The following is a 16,834-nucleotide window of genomic DNA, read 5'->3' on the forward strand; positions in this document are numbered from 1 at the left end:
CCACAGAATGAGGATTTAGAGAGTGAACAGGGAGTTCCTCATGCTCCCCATTTGCTATGTATTACACCAGCTATTACATTCTCTAATTACTTCCAACAACCCCAAAGAGTGGGAACTTTGATCCAATTCATAGATGAGAAAACTGGCACCCAGGGAGGTTTAGAAACTTGCCCAAAGTGCCCCAGTGAGGAGTGGTAGAGCTGGGATTTGAATCCAGATACTCTGATTCTCAAGCCTGGGCTTCTTACTCATATACACTTTAGGGATGTCTTACATCGTATCATTGTTGGAACCTGAAAATTAGAACTGAATAAAAGAAAGAAAGCAATCTGAGAAGCAATTTCAGGTTTCCTTCACCTTAATTTCAGATTAACGCTTAATTGGTTGTGGTTTTAAATGCCTTGGCTTACAAGGAGAGGTTTAGGGGTGAGGTGGAGCCCAGCATCATGACCTGGGGGTTCAAATCCCGGCTCCAACAAGCTCCTAGCTGCACAAACATAGGCAAGCTATTTAGCCTCGAGTAACCTCCGTTCCCTCATCTTTGAAGTGCGGACAGCAATCGCATCTACTTCGGTGGTGTTGATGAAGACGAACCGAGTCCCTGTTTGCAAAGTGCTCCACATGATGCCAGCACTTGGGAAGTTCTTGCTAGTGAGCCGTTAGGAGGCTGGACTCTGAAAGCAGTCTGACTGGAGTTGGAACCCCAGCTCCTGAGCAGAGTGCAATTGTACGACCTTCAGAGAGTTGCTTAACTAACTTCTCTGTGCCTCGGTTTTCCTATCTGTAAAATGGGGATACAAATATTACCCAGCCCCTAGGGTCAGCGTGAGTGTTTGAAGGGTAACACTGAGGATGCACCTGTTCTGAGCAGGGCCTGCTGACACTGCACCTGCAGAGTGCTGAGAGCCAGAGCCTCCTGAAATTCTGTGCCCCGCTCCCCTCACTCTAGTCCCAGTCCTGCCTCTGAGCTCAAAGAGCCCTCTAGAACAATATTCATAATAACACTAACTGATTAATATTAATAATCTCTAATATTTATATCACAGTGGTTAAGAGTATAGGCCGTGGCGTCAAACTACCTGGATTCTAATCCTGAGTACGTAGCTGTGTGACCTTGGGCAAATCACTTTACTTCTTTGTGCCTCAGTTTCTTAATGTGGAGAATGGGGATAATAATGGCATCTACCTCATAGGCTTGTTGGGAAGTTTAAATGAGTTAATGTGTGTAAAGCACGCAGAACAGTGCCCAGCCCGGGGGTGGGGGTGAGCGTAGGGTTATTCCTCTGTGCCCACGGGACCCCTCGAGCCATGATAGTAGTATTTAGTGGTAGTGTGCTCATCATGAGCTCCTTGAGAGTCTGGATCAGACCTTACTCCTTTCTTTCACAGCACCGGCTACTGAGGATGGAGCCATGATGATCCCAATCTGGCAACTGGGGGATCTGGTGGTGGCTGGGGTGACCCTGAGCAGCCGGGACTGGAACCTGCGCCCCCCTCCCCAGGCCTGCCTCCCGCTTGCGGCTCTTACCTCACAGCCTTTGGCCATGGCGAAGCCCCCGCCCAGGAGAAGGATGATGTTCCAAGGCACCGTGTCCTGGACCTTCTTCCACGTCAGCAAGGGCTCTGTCTCTGCATTGGAAGCTGGGTGGAGAGAAGACATTTAGCCTGAAGAGGGGACACCGGTCCCCCCGGGGCAGAGGGGGACCTGACACATACCCAGGACACTCAGCCTGGGGAAGGGTCACCAGCCCCTGCAGCCCCATCTTTTTGGGGACACTTGAGGGGGGGTCTCCCGGAAGCCACAGTCTGGCTGCAGCATCTGATTTTGGGGCTTCAGGGAAAAACCCCGCGAGCATCATGAGGGGCATCTGCTCTACTCAGAACGAAAATAATTGTCATGGCTCCCAGAGCGTGAGAACCTCCTGGAACCGGGCACCCCACCTCCATGCAGGACATCCTTTCAATTTCCCAAAACCCCTTCTGGGCAGTGCTGCTTTCACCCTCATTTACAAGAGAAAAGGCTCTCTTTGTAATTGAATGTGTACAGAGAGGGAAAAAGTGGAAGGAAATTCAGGAAAAGAGAAACGAAGAGTATCTTTGGTTCACGGAATTATGGGAGGATTTTTATGTCCTAAAAGGCAGCAGTGTCCGCGCGCAGTGGTTAGAACGGGAACCAGCAAACTTCTGGAAAGGGTCAGGGAGTGGATACTCCAGGCTCTGCAAGCCTCTGGGGAACCAGGCCGCCACTGTAGTGCGTGAGCAGCCAGAGAAAGGACATACGTTAGCGGGTATGGCTCCCAGGGAACCCTACCGACCAAGGAGGGGTGCATTTGGGCCGCGGGCTGAAGTCTGCCACCCCCGTGTTGGGAGCACAGGCCTGGAGACAGACCCTCCTGGGTGGTGGCTCACCGCACGCCCTTGAACGTGATCTGGCCTGCATGAGCCCCCATTTCCTCGGCTGGCCCGCAGCACAGAAACAGTCCCTGGAGGGTGCTCGTGAACACTGACGAGGCAATGAGGGAGCTGCTGGTGGAGAGAGACACGGTCCTGGTCAGCTTACAGCCGCATCCCTGCGTCACTGCCTAGCACCTGGTGGGTACTCCAAAACACTTGTCGGCGAGTGGGATGCCAGATGCATCGCCCGATGCCTGGTGCAGAGTGAACACTCTTGAAATGGAACTGTCCCTGCAGGCGGCCACCAGGGAGGCGGGAAGGACAGGTCTGGCTCATGCATGGCGGTGCCCTATTTCCCAGGACAATTCCTGGTCACACAACCGTTGACATTTTGTTTCTCCCTCTCAGCTTTTTCCGTACTTCGTTATCTGAAATGAAAGCTGGAGATGTTGGGTGGCTCGGCCCTCTGCCTTTAGGCAACGAAGTATCATTTCACTGAAGAGGCAGGCAAGGTCTGAAAAAGGAAAGGGACTTGCCCCACATAGGAGAAGGCCCTGACCATGGGTTTAACATCCCGCAGATTACATGAGTGACACGGTAAGTGCTAATGAGGCCCCCCTGCGTCACGATAGGCACACAGCCTACACTCTGATCATCTTCATTATGGTCCCATCCTACCATGCCCTTGCTGCTGTTTCTTCAAAGCACAGCCTCAGGGTGCCTGGGGGGCTCAGTCATTGAGTGGCTGCCTTCGGCTCAGGTCATGATCCCAGGGTCCTGGGATCGAGTCCCACATCGGGCTCCCTGCTCAGCGGGAAGCCTGCTTCTCCCTCTCCCACTCCCCCTGCTTGTGTTCCCTCTCTCGCTGTGTCTCTCTCTGTCAAATAAATAAAATCTTTAAAAAAAAAAAAGCACAGCCTCTAACTATGGGCCTCTCACAGTCCAGCCCTGCGTTCCGCCCGCGAGCTGTCTGCAGCAGAGGCTAAGAGCAAAGGCTCTGAAGCTGAACTAGATTTGAATCCCAGCTCTGCCCTTCGGCTGTGTGCTTTGAGCTAGTGACTCTACTTCTCTGAGCCTCAGCGTGCTCATCTACAAAAGGGAGCAATTGTAGCTCCTCAAAGACCCACTGGGGAGATGACATGGGCCCATGGGGGCAAAGGGTTCAGCTCTGGGTGTGGCCCAGAGCAAGTCCTTGGTTATTCAATTTCACAAATAGATGTCGAGGACCTACCACTCCTCTCGGCACTGGGGATTCAGAAATGGCCAAAACCAGAGAAAATCCCTCCCCTTGGAGAACTTACATTTCCAGTAAGGGAGGCAGGTGAGAAACCAAAAAATATATAATGTCAGGAAATTTAATGTGTTAGGAAGGAAAGAAAATAGGGTAGAGGGGTGGAGAGTGACAAGGGAGGGATGCTTTTCTGGAAAGTGTAGTCAGGGAGGCTTCTCTGGGGAGGTGACATTTGGACAGAGTCTGAGTATAGGGATGGGAGTGAGCCACACGATATCTGGAGGAAGAGCTTGGTGGACAGAGAGGAAATGGAAGTCATCATTATCATCCCCATCATCATCCATGGGCGCAGTGCCCAACATATAGTGGGCACTGTGTTGATACTTGCTGAGTGACATAACGGGACAGAAATGCAAGTGTGACTCCCACCCAAGGAAGAATGGAAGGCAGCGGGTACAATAAGAAAATCAAGGTTGGCTTGGACGCCTGGGTTCTACCCTCTGTCTCTGTTTAGCTAGCTGTGTGACCCTGATCAGGTCACTTTCTCTCCGTGGAAACTGGCCACTCTCTCAGGCTTCATGTAAGTCCTGGGTGCTGAGTGTGAGAACGCATCTTTTTTTTTTTTCTTTTTTTTTTTTTAAGTTATTTATTTATTTATTGAGAGGGAGAGAGAATGATAGAGAGAGAGCATGAGAGGGAGGAGGGTCAGAGGGAGAAGCAGACTCCCTGCTGAGCAGGGAGCTTGATGTGGGACTCGATCCTGGGACTCCAGGATCATGACCTTAGCCGAAGGCAGTCGCTTAACCAACTGAGCCACCAAGGCGCCCCATGAGAACGCATCTTTTCAGCCCAGTCTGCGCAGGCCCACTGGTGGCCAAAGGACAGGTGGTGCTCACGGAGGCCCCCGTTTCCCCATCCACCAGGCAACCCCCGAATCCCCAGCCCAAAGAGCCCTCCGCGGAAGTGGCATGCTGTACTCCATGGGCAGACCAGACCCAGCCACCAGATGTGTTCTCACGCTGCTGTTGCTGGCCCACACGGTGTTTTTCAATTCAGATTCGTGGCCAACGTTTAAAATCAGGGAGATTGCATACAATTTTTTTGCTTCTCTTGAAAAACCAGCAAATCTGGCAAGACGAGTCCTGCTTTCCTGCACGGTGACACTCGGTGGAAATGGAGTCACAGCTGCCCTTTTATCTAAAGGCTATTGGCTTGCCAGTTTTCCACAGACCCCATGACACGAGGGGGGTGCCCTGACGCAAGGGGTCTTGCCACTCACGAGCATCCTCGGCGGCTGTTGTCCTCATATAGACATTGTTCTCTGTGTCAACAATGTAAAAGGAAAGCCGGGCGGGGAGGGCCTTGTGTCACGAAACACATTTTCCTGCACCCAGTCTGCTGCACTCAACACTGTTCCCTCCCTGTGGGCATTTGAGTTTGCAACCTCTGTTCTATAAAACTACTAAGGCCAGGGGTGCAGAGTATCTAAGGGACATGTTCATTCTCGTTCAGTGGTAAAGCAAGGCCCAGACAACCTCGGAACTTACTCAGGGTCACCCAGCAAATTCGGTAACACAGCTGGGATACCGAACATGGACATCACAGGCCCTCCCCACAGCCCGGGCTGAGAGGAAGCTCTGGGCTTTTGGAGCCTGCCCACAGGTGACGGAACCACGGACGGGACCCGACCAAGGGCAGCCGATCCCCAGGCTGGCTGGGAATCTACGAGGCTATGAGGTGGCCTGGTGGGAGAGCTGCCCAAATATCAAGCCAGACGAAGCAGATTCCACGGGAGGTAGAGGGACAGCAGATGCACAGATGTGTAGCTGAAGATGAAAGGACAGAGAGCAAGGGAGGCCGTGTGCTACAGGGAGGGGTGTGAGCCGGCCGGCTGTGGGAGTGGGTGCCGTGAGAATGTGGGCATTACGACGGAGAAGACGCGCTTAGGGAACCCAAGTTCTAAAAAAAGTCAGGAACTGTACAGCAGCAGAAGTGATAAAGAGGCCAAAGCTTAGAAGCAGTAGAAACTACGGAGAGGCCAGGACATGGTCCCCGGAGTGCGTGATGAAGAAAGCCAGCTGGAAGCCAGCCCGAGGAGCAGAGACAAATCCTGCCTGGATTGCAGAGTCTTTGCCCACGGCTCCTGGGACCCGGTGTTCGCTCAGCAGCAATAACTGTTTCTGGGGCCCTGTGATATCGTCTCCCTGCTGATCCCTCCGTTATGCCCCACGCTCAGACCACTCCTCCACAATGGCGCTAACCTGCCTGTGACTCTAGGTGACAACCCCACTTCTGACTCCCAGTGCAGAGCTCATCCCACTGCCCCAGCTGGATTAAGCTTGTCACGGGTGCGAGGTGGCGGCACCTTGTTCCGACAGACACCTGCTGGGAACCCATCTGAAGGCCAGCCTGCAGAGGTTTTGGTTTGGGTGGCTCAGTGATCCTTTTAAATGGACCTGGGACGCTGCTAGGCTGTTGTGCCTCGGCCCCCACCACTTCCTATCCGGTTCAACCTAGCTTGAGATTTGCACGTCTGGCCCCTTGGGCACCGGAGTGAGGGTCCCAACTCCAGCCTTAGACCCAGAGGCAGCAGAGTGTTTCTGTAAAAGGGTCAGCAAGTAAATATTCTGGGTTCTGTGGGCCAAGAGGCAAAATTGAGGCTATTGTGTAGGTACTTGTGTAACTAACTAAATAAATGTCCACAAATTTCTTACTGAAGAAATAAACTTTATTTATGGACACTGAAATCTGAATTTCATGTGATGTTCCTGTGTCATGAGATATTTTTCTTTTGACTCTTTTCAACCATTACAAAAATGTAAAAGCTATTCTTCGCTCCTGGGCTGTACAAAGCGGACAGCCGGCTGGATCTGGCCAACTCTAGTTGCTAACTCCCACCCTCGGCCGTCACCCCTGGCAGCCCCGAGTGCCCGGACCAGCTAAGGCCTCAGACGGAGAAAAGGGAAGAAGCGGGACCACACGGTTGGTACAGTGGGGGTCAGGTCCCGGGCGTGGGCCCTGCCTCGAGGCCATGATCACCACGCTCCGAGTCACAGCCTCACTGAGCCCACTGAGACCCCAGCCCTGACACCTTACCTTTAAAGTCAAACCACCACTTGAAAGAGGGCCTTTGGGACGGGAAGAAGAACAAGATGGTGACAATGGCCACTCCGGTGACAGCATCAGAAAGAAACCTACAATGACAAGGCCCCAAAGCATGTGACCCTGGGCATCGCAGCGGGGCCACCAGTTTGGCAGATTTGCAAATGAGGACTTGTGGGAGGGAATTAGGCACTTGCTGTGAAGGGAGCGTTGTTGGAGGCCACTGGATGCCGCCCTGCCTGCCCTCAGCGTGGATGCAACTGCCCGGTATGCTGAAGCCCTCTCTCTGCCCATGGCTCCCTGGGGCCTTTGAGGCCACAGGAGACAAATGCTTATCCTCCTAGGAAGACAGACTTGACCAAAGAGGAGGGAAGAATCTGAGCACCATCAAATATGGGATCTGTGGAACTCCCGCGAATCACCAGAACCAGGGCTTCTCTAAGGGCTTGTATGCATTTGTTCAGCTTGCTTTCCTCCTGGGATGGGCAGCTTACTACTCAGAGATGCAGCCCATTCGCACCAGCAGAAAGCAGGTGGAAGCAGCCTCACAGCCCCTCACAATCTAATTACTGCCTTTCAAGGATCCACTGCATGTCTTGTGGAGGCATTAAACTCACAGAAGTCTCAGAAACAGCCCTCTGGGGCAGGCAGCTTCCATCTCAGATGAGGAATCTGAGGCTCAGTGAGCAGAAGCAACTTGCTTAAGGCCAGGCCATGGTCCATGCAGGAGATGGGCACTGAACCCAGATTTGCCTGGCTCCCAGCTCAATGAAGCATAGAGCCAAATGTCCACAAAAGCCCTTTGATCTCACACGTTTGGGAAGAAGAGTATTCAAATGGCCAAGAACCTAGAAAAGATGGTCAATATCACTGCATTAGAGAAATAGAAACTCCACGCTAATGGAGTATCATTCATCAGCTAACAGGCAAAACTTGAAAGCGTGATGATAGTACCTAATGGGGACGTTGGAAAACATACTGGCAGTGTGAAAAGAAACTGGTTTAACCTTCTGGAGGGCAGCTGACAACAGGTTTCAATCCTTTACGTGTGAGTACCCCTTGTCCAGTTATCGTACTTCCAGTTATCAGGAAAACTGGGCTCTTGTACACAGATTATGTATAGGGATGTTCAATATGGATAAGAGGGGGAAAAATGGAAGATTTTTAATACAGACATGTGTAAATAACTTGTGTATATGATGTATATATATATATGTATGTATATATGTATATTACATATACATGTAATATGTATATTATTATGTAATAAATATGTATATTATACATGTATATATAATAGTATATCTATAATGAAATACCCTGTATCTGTTTTTTAAAGATAAAAGATAACATCAATGTTTATGCATTGACATAGAAGTGCAACCAAGATATTTTGTAAATCAAAAGAAAAGTTTTTATTTGCAGTATGAGACACAATCCAAAGGGAATTGATTAATAGATTAAGGTGCTATCATTCTGTAGAATACTATGGAGGGTGTAAAAAGAATGAAGTAGGTCAGAAATAGTAAGTTGCCCGTGATTATATTCTTTCTAATAAACTATAAACTTTCTGATTTTTTGTAACATGTATACATGTATATATGTCTTTGTGTATGTATTATTATGTGTGCCTGTGTCTATCAGATCTGTTAGACACCAAACTTTTAATTGGATAATCTCTTCATTTACCAAAGGTAAATTCAGCATTATTTGAAGTTTTTTATAATGAGTATGCATAACTTTTATAATTAAACAAAAAAGGAAAAAGCAGATCACAAATAATATGTCTGCTGTAATCACATTTCTGTTAAAAAATCTTCTGTTTAGATAGGTTTCTTTTTAGCTAGTTTGCATGTATTTTTACAGGTAAATCTATCGAAATATAATTAACATGCAATAAAATGCACCCATTTAAAGGATATAGTTTACATTTTGGCTAATGTATACAGTTTTGTAACCACCCATGGGATTAAGATAGAACCGTTCCCGGATAGGCATTTTTAAGTCAGGAAAGATGTGTATCAGAATTGGAGACTGAGTTTCTAGGTGATTTTCACTGTCTTTGTATTGTTGGAATGTCTGCAACACCCACTTTTCATCTGAAAAAAAATGACAAAGTATCTACATTCTGGAAAAACAAGACAATGGTAGTAAGAGCCACTCTTCTTGGCTCCGTGAAATGACATTGCTTCTTCCTCATAATAACCCGCATGAGATCAGAACCTTATATCACCCATTTTACCATGGGGCATTTGAGGCTCCGAGCGTCACTATACTCCGAGAGTATAGAGCTGCTCTATCCAATATGGCAGCCACCGGCCACATGTGGCTAGTGGACACTTGAATTCTGGCAATACCAAACTTAGGTGTGCTGCCTTATAAAATGCACACCAGACTTTGAAGACTGAGTATGAACAAAAGTAAAATAGCTCAATAATTTTCATATTGATTACATGTTGAAATAATATGCTGGGTTAAATGAAATATATTACTAAAATTAATTTCATTGTTTCTTTTGACTTTTTAAATGTGGCCACTAAAACTTGGAAATTACGTGTGTGTCTCACATTATATTTCTACCGGATGGTGCTGATGGAAATCATCAGATCTCACTGAAGCCAGAGGACATATTTCCTATCTAATCATATTTTGACACACTAGAATCTGACACAGTTGCCTACTTGCTCTTTCTTAAAATGCTCCGCAATCTTGGCCTTTGCTTGTTTGTTGCTCCTGGTTTCCCACCTACCACACAGCCTGCTTCTTCCATTTCTCTCCTCTACACAGCTCCCAAATGTTTGGGGACCTCAGAGGCTTCTACACTCTCCCTTGCAGGATTTGAAAGACATATTTGACTTGACAAGTCTAACCCAAGTCCAAAATCGAATTGTTGATAAGCCACCCACAGCCCAGCCTCCTAGGGAATGTTCTTCTCCAACTAACCACCATTCGTGCTGGTGCTCCAACCCTCGTGTCCCCAAATCCTACCAGATGGCAGGTACTATCATTTCTAACTTTCAAACAGATCTTGATGGCTGCCTATCCAATGTTACCACTTTGACACACACCAGCGAGGCCTTTCCCCTAGACCAAGGCTCAGTGAGCGTCTTCTGTAAAGGGCCACATAGTAAACACTCCTGACTTTGCAGCCCATATGGTCTCTGTCCTGACTCATCTTTGATGTTGCAGTATGAAAGCAGCTGAGGACAATACATAAGTGAACAGGTGTGGCTGAGTTCCATGAAACTTTATTTGTAGACATGGACCTTTGAATTTCATATAATTTTCATGTGTCACAAATATTATTTGTCTTTTGATTTTTTAGCCATTTAAAAAGATAAAAGCCATTCAAAAACAAGTGCTGGGGCCAGATTTGGCCCAGGAGCCTTAGTTTGCCGGCCCTGTCCTAGAAGACAGGGTCTCATCTAGATGGTGTTAGAGCTCCTTCCTACCTGTTTCCCCCATCCATCCCCTAATAAGTAGAGTTAATACTTTCCTGAGTTCTTTCCATGTGCCCTTCTAATCACTTGACATGAACTAACTCACTGATCCTTGGAACAATCCAGTGAGAACTGTACTATGACAATACCATTTCATAGATGAGAAAACAGAGGCACAGAGCCTCCCACACGGAAAAGACACAAATGTTTTATGTGTCCAACAAGACTCTCCAGGATCTGGCTCTCGCCTACCCTTTCAGCCACGTCGTGCTGACTTTCCTCCCTTCCTACCGAGCCTCCTCGGTCACACTGGGCTTCTTTCAATTTGCCAAATGTGCTAAAGTAAGGTCCTGCCTGTGGCTCTCAGTAGACCTTCCCAGCAGGTCTCCAGTGCTCATCGCTCCTCTTCCGATCTTTACTTCCTCCCAGAACCACCCAAAGTCAATGTCCCCGCCCATTCTTTCATAATACAGTCCTCTCGCTCTTTCTTTCTTTGCACTCATTACAATCTGCAGGGTTTTGTTGTCGAGCTACTTGCTTTTGTCTGCGTCCCCAGCATCTAGCACAATGTGGAGCACATAATAGGCGCTCGATAGATGTTGACCGATTGAACGAACAAACTAATGAGTGCATGAATGAATGAATGATGTGCTCAGCGTTGCACCACCATTTACAAGGGGCAGAGCTGACGTTTGACCCTAGTTTTGCCTGATTCCAAAGGCAAAGCTCCTAACACATGAGAACCCAAAATGTTCTATCATCTGTACCTAAGCTTTTTTGAGGGTAAAGGAAGGCGCTGTTTATAGTCACACGGGACCAAGGGTGTACACCTAGCCCGGCCCCTCCATGTGCACTGCGTCTCCAGCTCCAGGTGGCCCATCCCAGAATCTTCCCTGTGGGGCTCCACCCCCCACGTCCCCCGAGTCTCACCCAGGGGTGAAGAGGCTGGCCCAGCCAGGGATGAACTTCGGATCCCGGGAGAAGAGGAGGATGGCGAACATGCAGAAAAGGGTGAACACGGCCTGTTCGGCAAACCTGTGGCACAGATAGGCAGGCGCCATGCTGATGGTGGGCTTTGGGTGGACTGCAGAGTGGGAAGGCCTGGGGCGGGTGCCTGCTGGCTGTCACCCGGCCCGGGCCCTGCCTATGAGAAGCTTCAAGAAGTAATCCACTCCTCGGAGTGAGGGGAAGGGTATCTTGGGGTGTAAGGGATTCCTGTCCAGGGGCCTCCACACTCCCCCAGGATCCTTCCAGAGCATTCAGGCACCATCTTCCCCCCAAGTTATTTATATCATGCCCACCGGGAATTTCCCAAGGTCCTAAGGAGAATCACCAGAGAGAAAGAAAAAGCAAAGCAGAGGTGGAGTCAGAAAAGCAGAAAAAAAAGGAAACAGATAGAAACAGAGGTAGGTAAGAGACAGAGGGACAGTCATACATTCAGAGGAAGATGGATGCACTGAGAGGGCAGACAGACAGGGAGAGGGGCAGACACACAGAATCCCCAAATGTTGGAGTAAATGTCTACCCAATGTGCCCATTCCACAGACTGGAGCAGAGCCCAGAGAGGGTTAGCGCTTTGCCCAAGGCTACATAGGAGTTAGTGGCAGAGCCAGGTCCTGGGTGCAGACCTCCTGACTCCTAGGTACTTTCCCTGAATGGGAACCGTGCATTGAAAAAGGTCCTGGAAGCTGCCCGAGGGAGTGTTGGGTATCCCATGTGCCAGGAGGGAAAGAGTGCATTAGCTGGAAGGGCAGGAGGCCCCACCCCACCTGCACCCTGAGGGGCTTCCTGGTCCTCAGGGTATTTACCCCAGCACCAGGGCAAGAGGCTGACTGTATAAGCCACCCCCCTACCCTCCATCTCCAGGCTTCTAGGCCATCGTCCTGAAGTTCCCCCGGAACTCAGCCCCCAGGGGTCCAGAGGTCAGGCCAGGAGGTAGGTTTCCTGAAAGTCTATGCTGGGCTCCCTCCCCACTCCAGGAACCCCCATAGTACCACGCACTTGATGGGTCCCAGGTTCTGGAATTCCTCCCGAATCACAGCACGAGCCCTGTCTTCTGCATCAGTTTTGATCTCAGATTTCTTCTCCCTCCAGCCCCTGAAACAGAGTAGGGAGGTGAGGAGTGGCCACTGCAAGTATGACTAACTCCTCAACTCCCCCCCCACCCCCCACCCTGTGGCCAAGCCTCATTATCTCTATTCTGGAGACTGCAACAGTCTGCTGAGTGGCCTCCCTGCCCATCTTCCCCACCTATAGCTTTGGTGGTCTTTTAAAAATGTGAGTCTGATCATAAGACTCCCAGGCTTACAATTCTTTAGAGGGTCAAACAGGCACCTGAATAAATTAATGGAACAAAATAGGAAGACCAGAAATAGACTGGGGATTTTGTCTATGATCAAGTTGGTATCTCAGACTGGTGTAGAAAAAGAGCTATTCAGTCAGTCGTGTTGAACATGTAGATCAATGGGATGGAATTGTGAGTTCAGAAATAAACCCATACTTCCATGCTCAGTTGGGTTTTGGCAAGGATACCAAGACCATTCGATGGGGAAAGAATAGCCTTTTAACATATGATGCTAGGACAACTGGATAGCTACATGCAAAAGAATGAACGTGGACCCCTACCTCAAACCATATAAAAAAATTTAACTCGAAAATGGGTCAGACCCAAATATAAGGGCTAGATGTATAAAATTCTTAGAAGAAAACATAGGGGTTTTCTGGCCTTGGGTTAGGCAACTATTTCTTAAGATATAACACCAAAAGCTCAAGCAACCAAAGATAGAGAAATCAGACTTTGTCAAATTTAAAAACTTTTGTGTGTCCATAAATATCGTTGGACAGCTGGGTAGCCATCTGGAACAAAAAGTGAAGTTGGATGCAAACCTCACATTGCATCCTAAGGACAAACTCCAAAAGATTTCAGTGTAAAAACAAACAGACGAAAAAAAAAAAAAAAACTAGATAAAAACATGAGATTATTTTTTTTTTACAACTCCCGTAATGGGAAAATCTTTCTAACTATAATTGAAAATTCAGAAGCCACATGAGAAGGATTAAGAGTAAACACTAATCTTTTAATATATAAAGAGTACTAGAAATCAGTAAGACCAAGATCAATAATCCATTTGAAAAATGTACAAAGGATAGAAACACAGTTTAACAAGCCACAGGAAAGAAAATACCAGTGGCTTTTATGAAGATAGGAAAGTTTTTCATGTTGCCCTCAATATGAAAAGGTGCTCAAAATGGCTCTTAAAATGAATGCAAATTATTTTTCTCTTATCAGATCGGCAAAAATCCACTGCTGCAGGGAAGCAGACACTCTCATACATTATAAATGGGAGAACAAATTCGTACGAGTCCTATGGAGAATGACTTGATAATCTATTAAAAGGAAAAGGTGTTTATTCTCTGACTCCAAAATCTCACCTATGGAAATTTACCTTACAAAAATACATGCGAACATACAAAATCATATCTGTCAGGGAGACTAGTCACCAGAAAATATACTATATCTGCCTGTATTTGTTTAAGGAAACCCTGAAAGATTACCCAGGAAACTTGTTTTTGGGGGAATTATTGGGTGACTGAGTAAATGAAGGCATGGTTGGGAAGAACCATTCTCACTGCATACCTCTTTGCATTGTTTTGATTTTTGAACCATGTGTATGTGTTGTTTATCCAAATTAAAACAGCAACAACAAATGAATATATTTTTTAAAAAATCCTCACAATGGCTCTTTTGTATGAAGATCAAACTCCCACAAGACCCTCAATGATCTAGCCCAGAGTTTCTCAACATTGGAACTACTAACATATTGGGGCAGGATCTTTCTCTGTTGTGGGGTGGGATCATTCCCTGCTGCAGGAGGCTGACTTGTGTATTGCAGAATGTTTAGAAGCATCCCTGGCCTCTACTCACTAGATTCCAGTAGTAATTCCTCAGTTGTGACAACCAAAATGTCTAAAGATATTGCTAAACGTCCCCGGGGACAAAATCGTTCCCAGGTGAAAACTCCTGCCTCATTCCCTGGCCTCATCTCCCATAAATTTCCCTTATCCCCTGAACTCAGTCACTTTAACCTTTGAGTTCCAGAACATCCCTTGCTACCTTCAGCCTCAGGACCTTTGCACTTACTGTTCTATCTGCTTAGAATGCTCTTCATCGTGCCCATTTCCTCCCCTCCCTTTACTGAGTTAAGTCTATGCATTCTTCATATCCCAGTTCAAAAGTCCCTTCCCCAAGAAAGCTCTCCTGACCTCCCATTCAGGTGGGAGCCCTCCAGGGCACAGCATTGTATCTCACAGTCTTTTCCTTCACAGCACTTACGAATGGCATTCCTGCTGCACTTGGCTGCTCCCTGTCTGTCTTCCCCACCTTGAGTGTAAGCTCCCCAAGGGCAGAGAGGGTCTCTGCCTTGCCCACTGCTACGTGCTCAATACCTGTAACAGTGGCAGGTACCCAGTGGGTGCTCAGCAGACATTTGCTGAGTGAAGATGGTGTCCATGGCATTGGCCTGAAACTTCTGTTACCCAGAAACACCCTCTACCTGCATTTCCTCCATCCTCTCGTGGCCAAGTTCTGCAGATACCTATTAGATTGAAACAGGTCGACTGGAAAAACAGGCTCTATTTCCACCATTGTCCTGGGCAGTTTACACACCCTGCCTTGTTCAGCCTTTACTTTAGCTGGGGCTAATTTTTAGCCCCAATCTACAGATGAAGACATCAAACCTCAGGGTGGTTACCAAATTGCTCAAGATCACATGGAAGGGTGATTAGAATTCTGGTCTATCTGAGTCCAAGGTCAGGACTTGCCTCTTCGGGCTAATGCGGGCTTTGAACCCCAAGTTTCTCCTCTGAGGTGTTCCGGAAGGCACGTGAGTCAAGGAACACCATGATCAGAGCCTTCCTAGTCTCAAACATTTTCACATCTCTTTAATCCAGAGTAACTTTTACTGGTTTCATTTTACAGATGAGCAAATTAAGGCTCAAAGAGGTGAGGGGATGGAGTCGGAGAACGACTCTATGACATGCCTGCTACCCCCAGCCCTGAGCTGTCACTCCTATGTTAGGACGTCCCCAACTCCAGGCGTCTGTAACCTACCTTCACAAATGTTCCCATATCCACATACCACCTGGCTCATATTTGCTTAATATTTTCCTCCGAATAGACTCATCATTTCAATTAAAGAAATGTATGTAAATAGAAAACTTTATATTACTCCCATAAATGGAAAACAAGAATCACTTGTCATAAAAAAAATCATAAAAATAAAAACACAAAAGCAAAGCAATTATTACACTCTGGCTAGACTCCATTGCTGGCTTAGGTCTCTGGAACTGACGCTTGCTCTTTGTTTAAAAAGCTGATTTGGGGGGCGCCTGGGTGGCTCAGTCGTTAAGCGTCTGCCTTCGGCTCGGGTCATGATCCCGGGGTCCTGGGATCGAGCCCCACGTTGGGCTCCCTGCCCCGCGGGAAGCCTGTTTCTCCCTCTCCCATTCCCCCTGCTTGTGTTCCCTCTCTCGCTGTGTCTCTCTCTGTCAAAAAAATAAATCTTAAAAAAAAAAAAAAGCTGATTTGGGAATGTTGGAGAAGTATTACGGTTTCTCCACCACCCAACTGAGACTTGCTCCATTCTATGAAAGTTGATAAAGGATTCTTTTTCTCACTCTATGAGTCGATGTTATTTAATACCTTGTCCTCATGCCACCCCAAGTTATCTCCTGTACCAGCGCCCCATAAAATGGGAGAGAGTGCACTTCCCTCTCCTCTGGTAGGAGTGTTTGTCTTACTTAAAGGGCAGTGCTATCTGTAATTACCGATGATGGGGGACATTAACTGAGGGCCTGGGCGTCGCAGGCAGGTCACACCACATAACCCTCACATCCCTGGGAGGTGAGGTCTCCTATAGTCACTGCATGAGACGGTAACATGAGATTATAGGGATGATCCTCGGTTTCCGTAGGAGGAAACTCGACTTGAGAAGACCACTCTCTACCCAACGAGAAGGAAGCTGGAACTCCAGATGGCCTCAAAGCTCGAAGTAAGCATGAGGGGTACCTCAGGGTCATTCCGCCGTAGAGGAAGGAGATCCACAGCCAGCCCACCAACAGGAACAGCACCATGAGAGGGAAGGCGAAAATGAACCAGGAGCCGAAATTCACCACATCGCACTGTGGGAAGAAACTGGAAGAAGTGGGGGGAGGGGAGGATGAGATCCAGCCAAGGTCAGCCACGCCGATGTATACTTCATACGTACAGGCAGCTCTTTCTTAGCTAGAACCCTGAGGTTTATATATAGAAACTAGAGTATGCTTAATATTAGCAGTGGGATTGAAGGTATTTCAAGTTTTTCCCCTACATTTTTCTGAATGTTCTATAATGTACCTACATAATCAGAGTAAAGTAATAAAATGTATTTGGGGAGCAAAGGCCAAGGGGGACACTCAGGGCAGGCATTTCTCCACCTCCTCGTGCTCCTGGCTAGAGAATCAGAACCCCGTATTACTTGGCATTCATTCTAAATCCCCTCCTTCTAGACCAGAAGGTCCAAGCTCATGCAATTAAATGTTGTGTGTGGTTTGCATGTGATTTGCATGTAATTGACTCAAATTCCTTCACATTTGATATTTTTACTTATACCGCCAGTATTTTTTCCTT

At 47.7% G+C, this 16,834-nt stretch overlaps 1 protein-coding gene across 2 annotated transcripts in view; it reads right to left on the bottom strand.

Annotated features, from left to right (window-relative positions):
- SLC13A3 (solute carrier family 13 member 3) overlaps nucleotides 1-16,834 on the bottom strand; it is an 80,399-nt gene that overhangs the window by 14,055 nt on the left and 49,510 nt on the right. The window contains exons 6-10 of one of the 2 annotated variants that reach the window (XM_054510145.2): nucleotides 16,235-16,360; nucleotides 12,169-12,264; nucleotides 11,098-11,202; nucleotides 6,722-6,819; nucleotides 1,529-1,641 (exon numbers count right to left, since the gene is read on the bottom strand). In XM_054510145.2, coding sequence (XP_054366120.1) covers nucleotides 1,529-1,641; nucleotides 6,722-6,819; nucleotides 11,098-11,202; nucleotides 12,169-12,264; nucleotides 16,235-16,360 — 538 coding nt within the window. The remainder of the gene's footprint in view (nucleotides 1-1,528; nucleotides 1,642-6,721; nucleotides 6,820-11,097; nucleotides 11,203-12,168; nucleotides 12,265-16,234; nucleotides 16,361-16,834) is intronic. The other variant, XM_045885887.2, reaches the window with a different exon arrangement.

The sequence above is a fragment of the Mirounga angustirostris genome, unplaced genomic scaffold, assembly GCF_029215605.1.
Source record: "Mirounga angustirostris isolate CCGP_5_RB_7025 unplaced genomic scaffold, mMirAng1.0.hap1 SCAF_10, whole genome shotgun sequence".
NCBI classification, from domain to species: Eukaryota; Metazoa; Chordata; class Mammalia; order Carnivora; family Phocidae; genus Mirounga; species Mirounga angustirostris.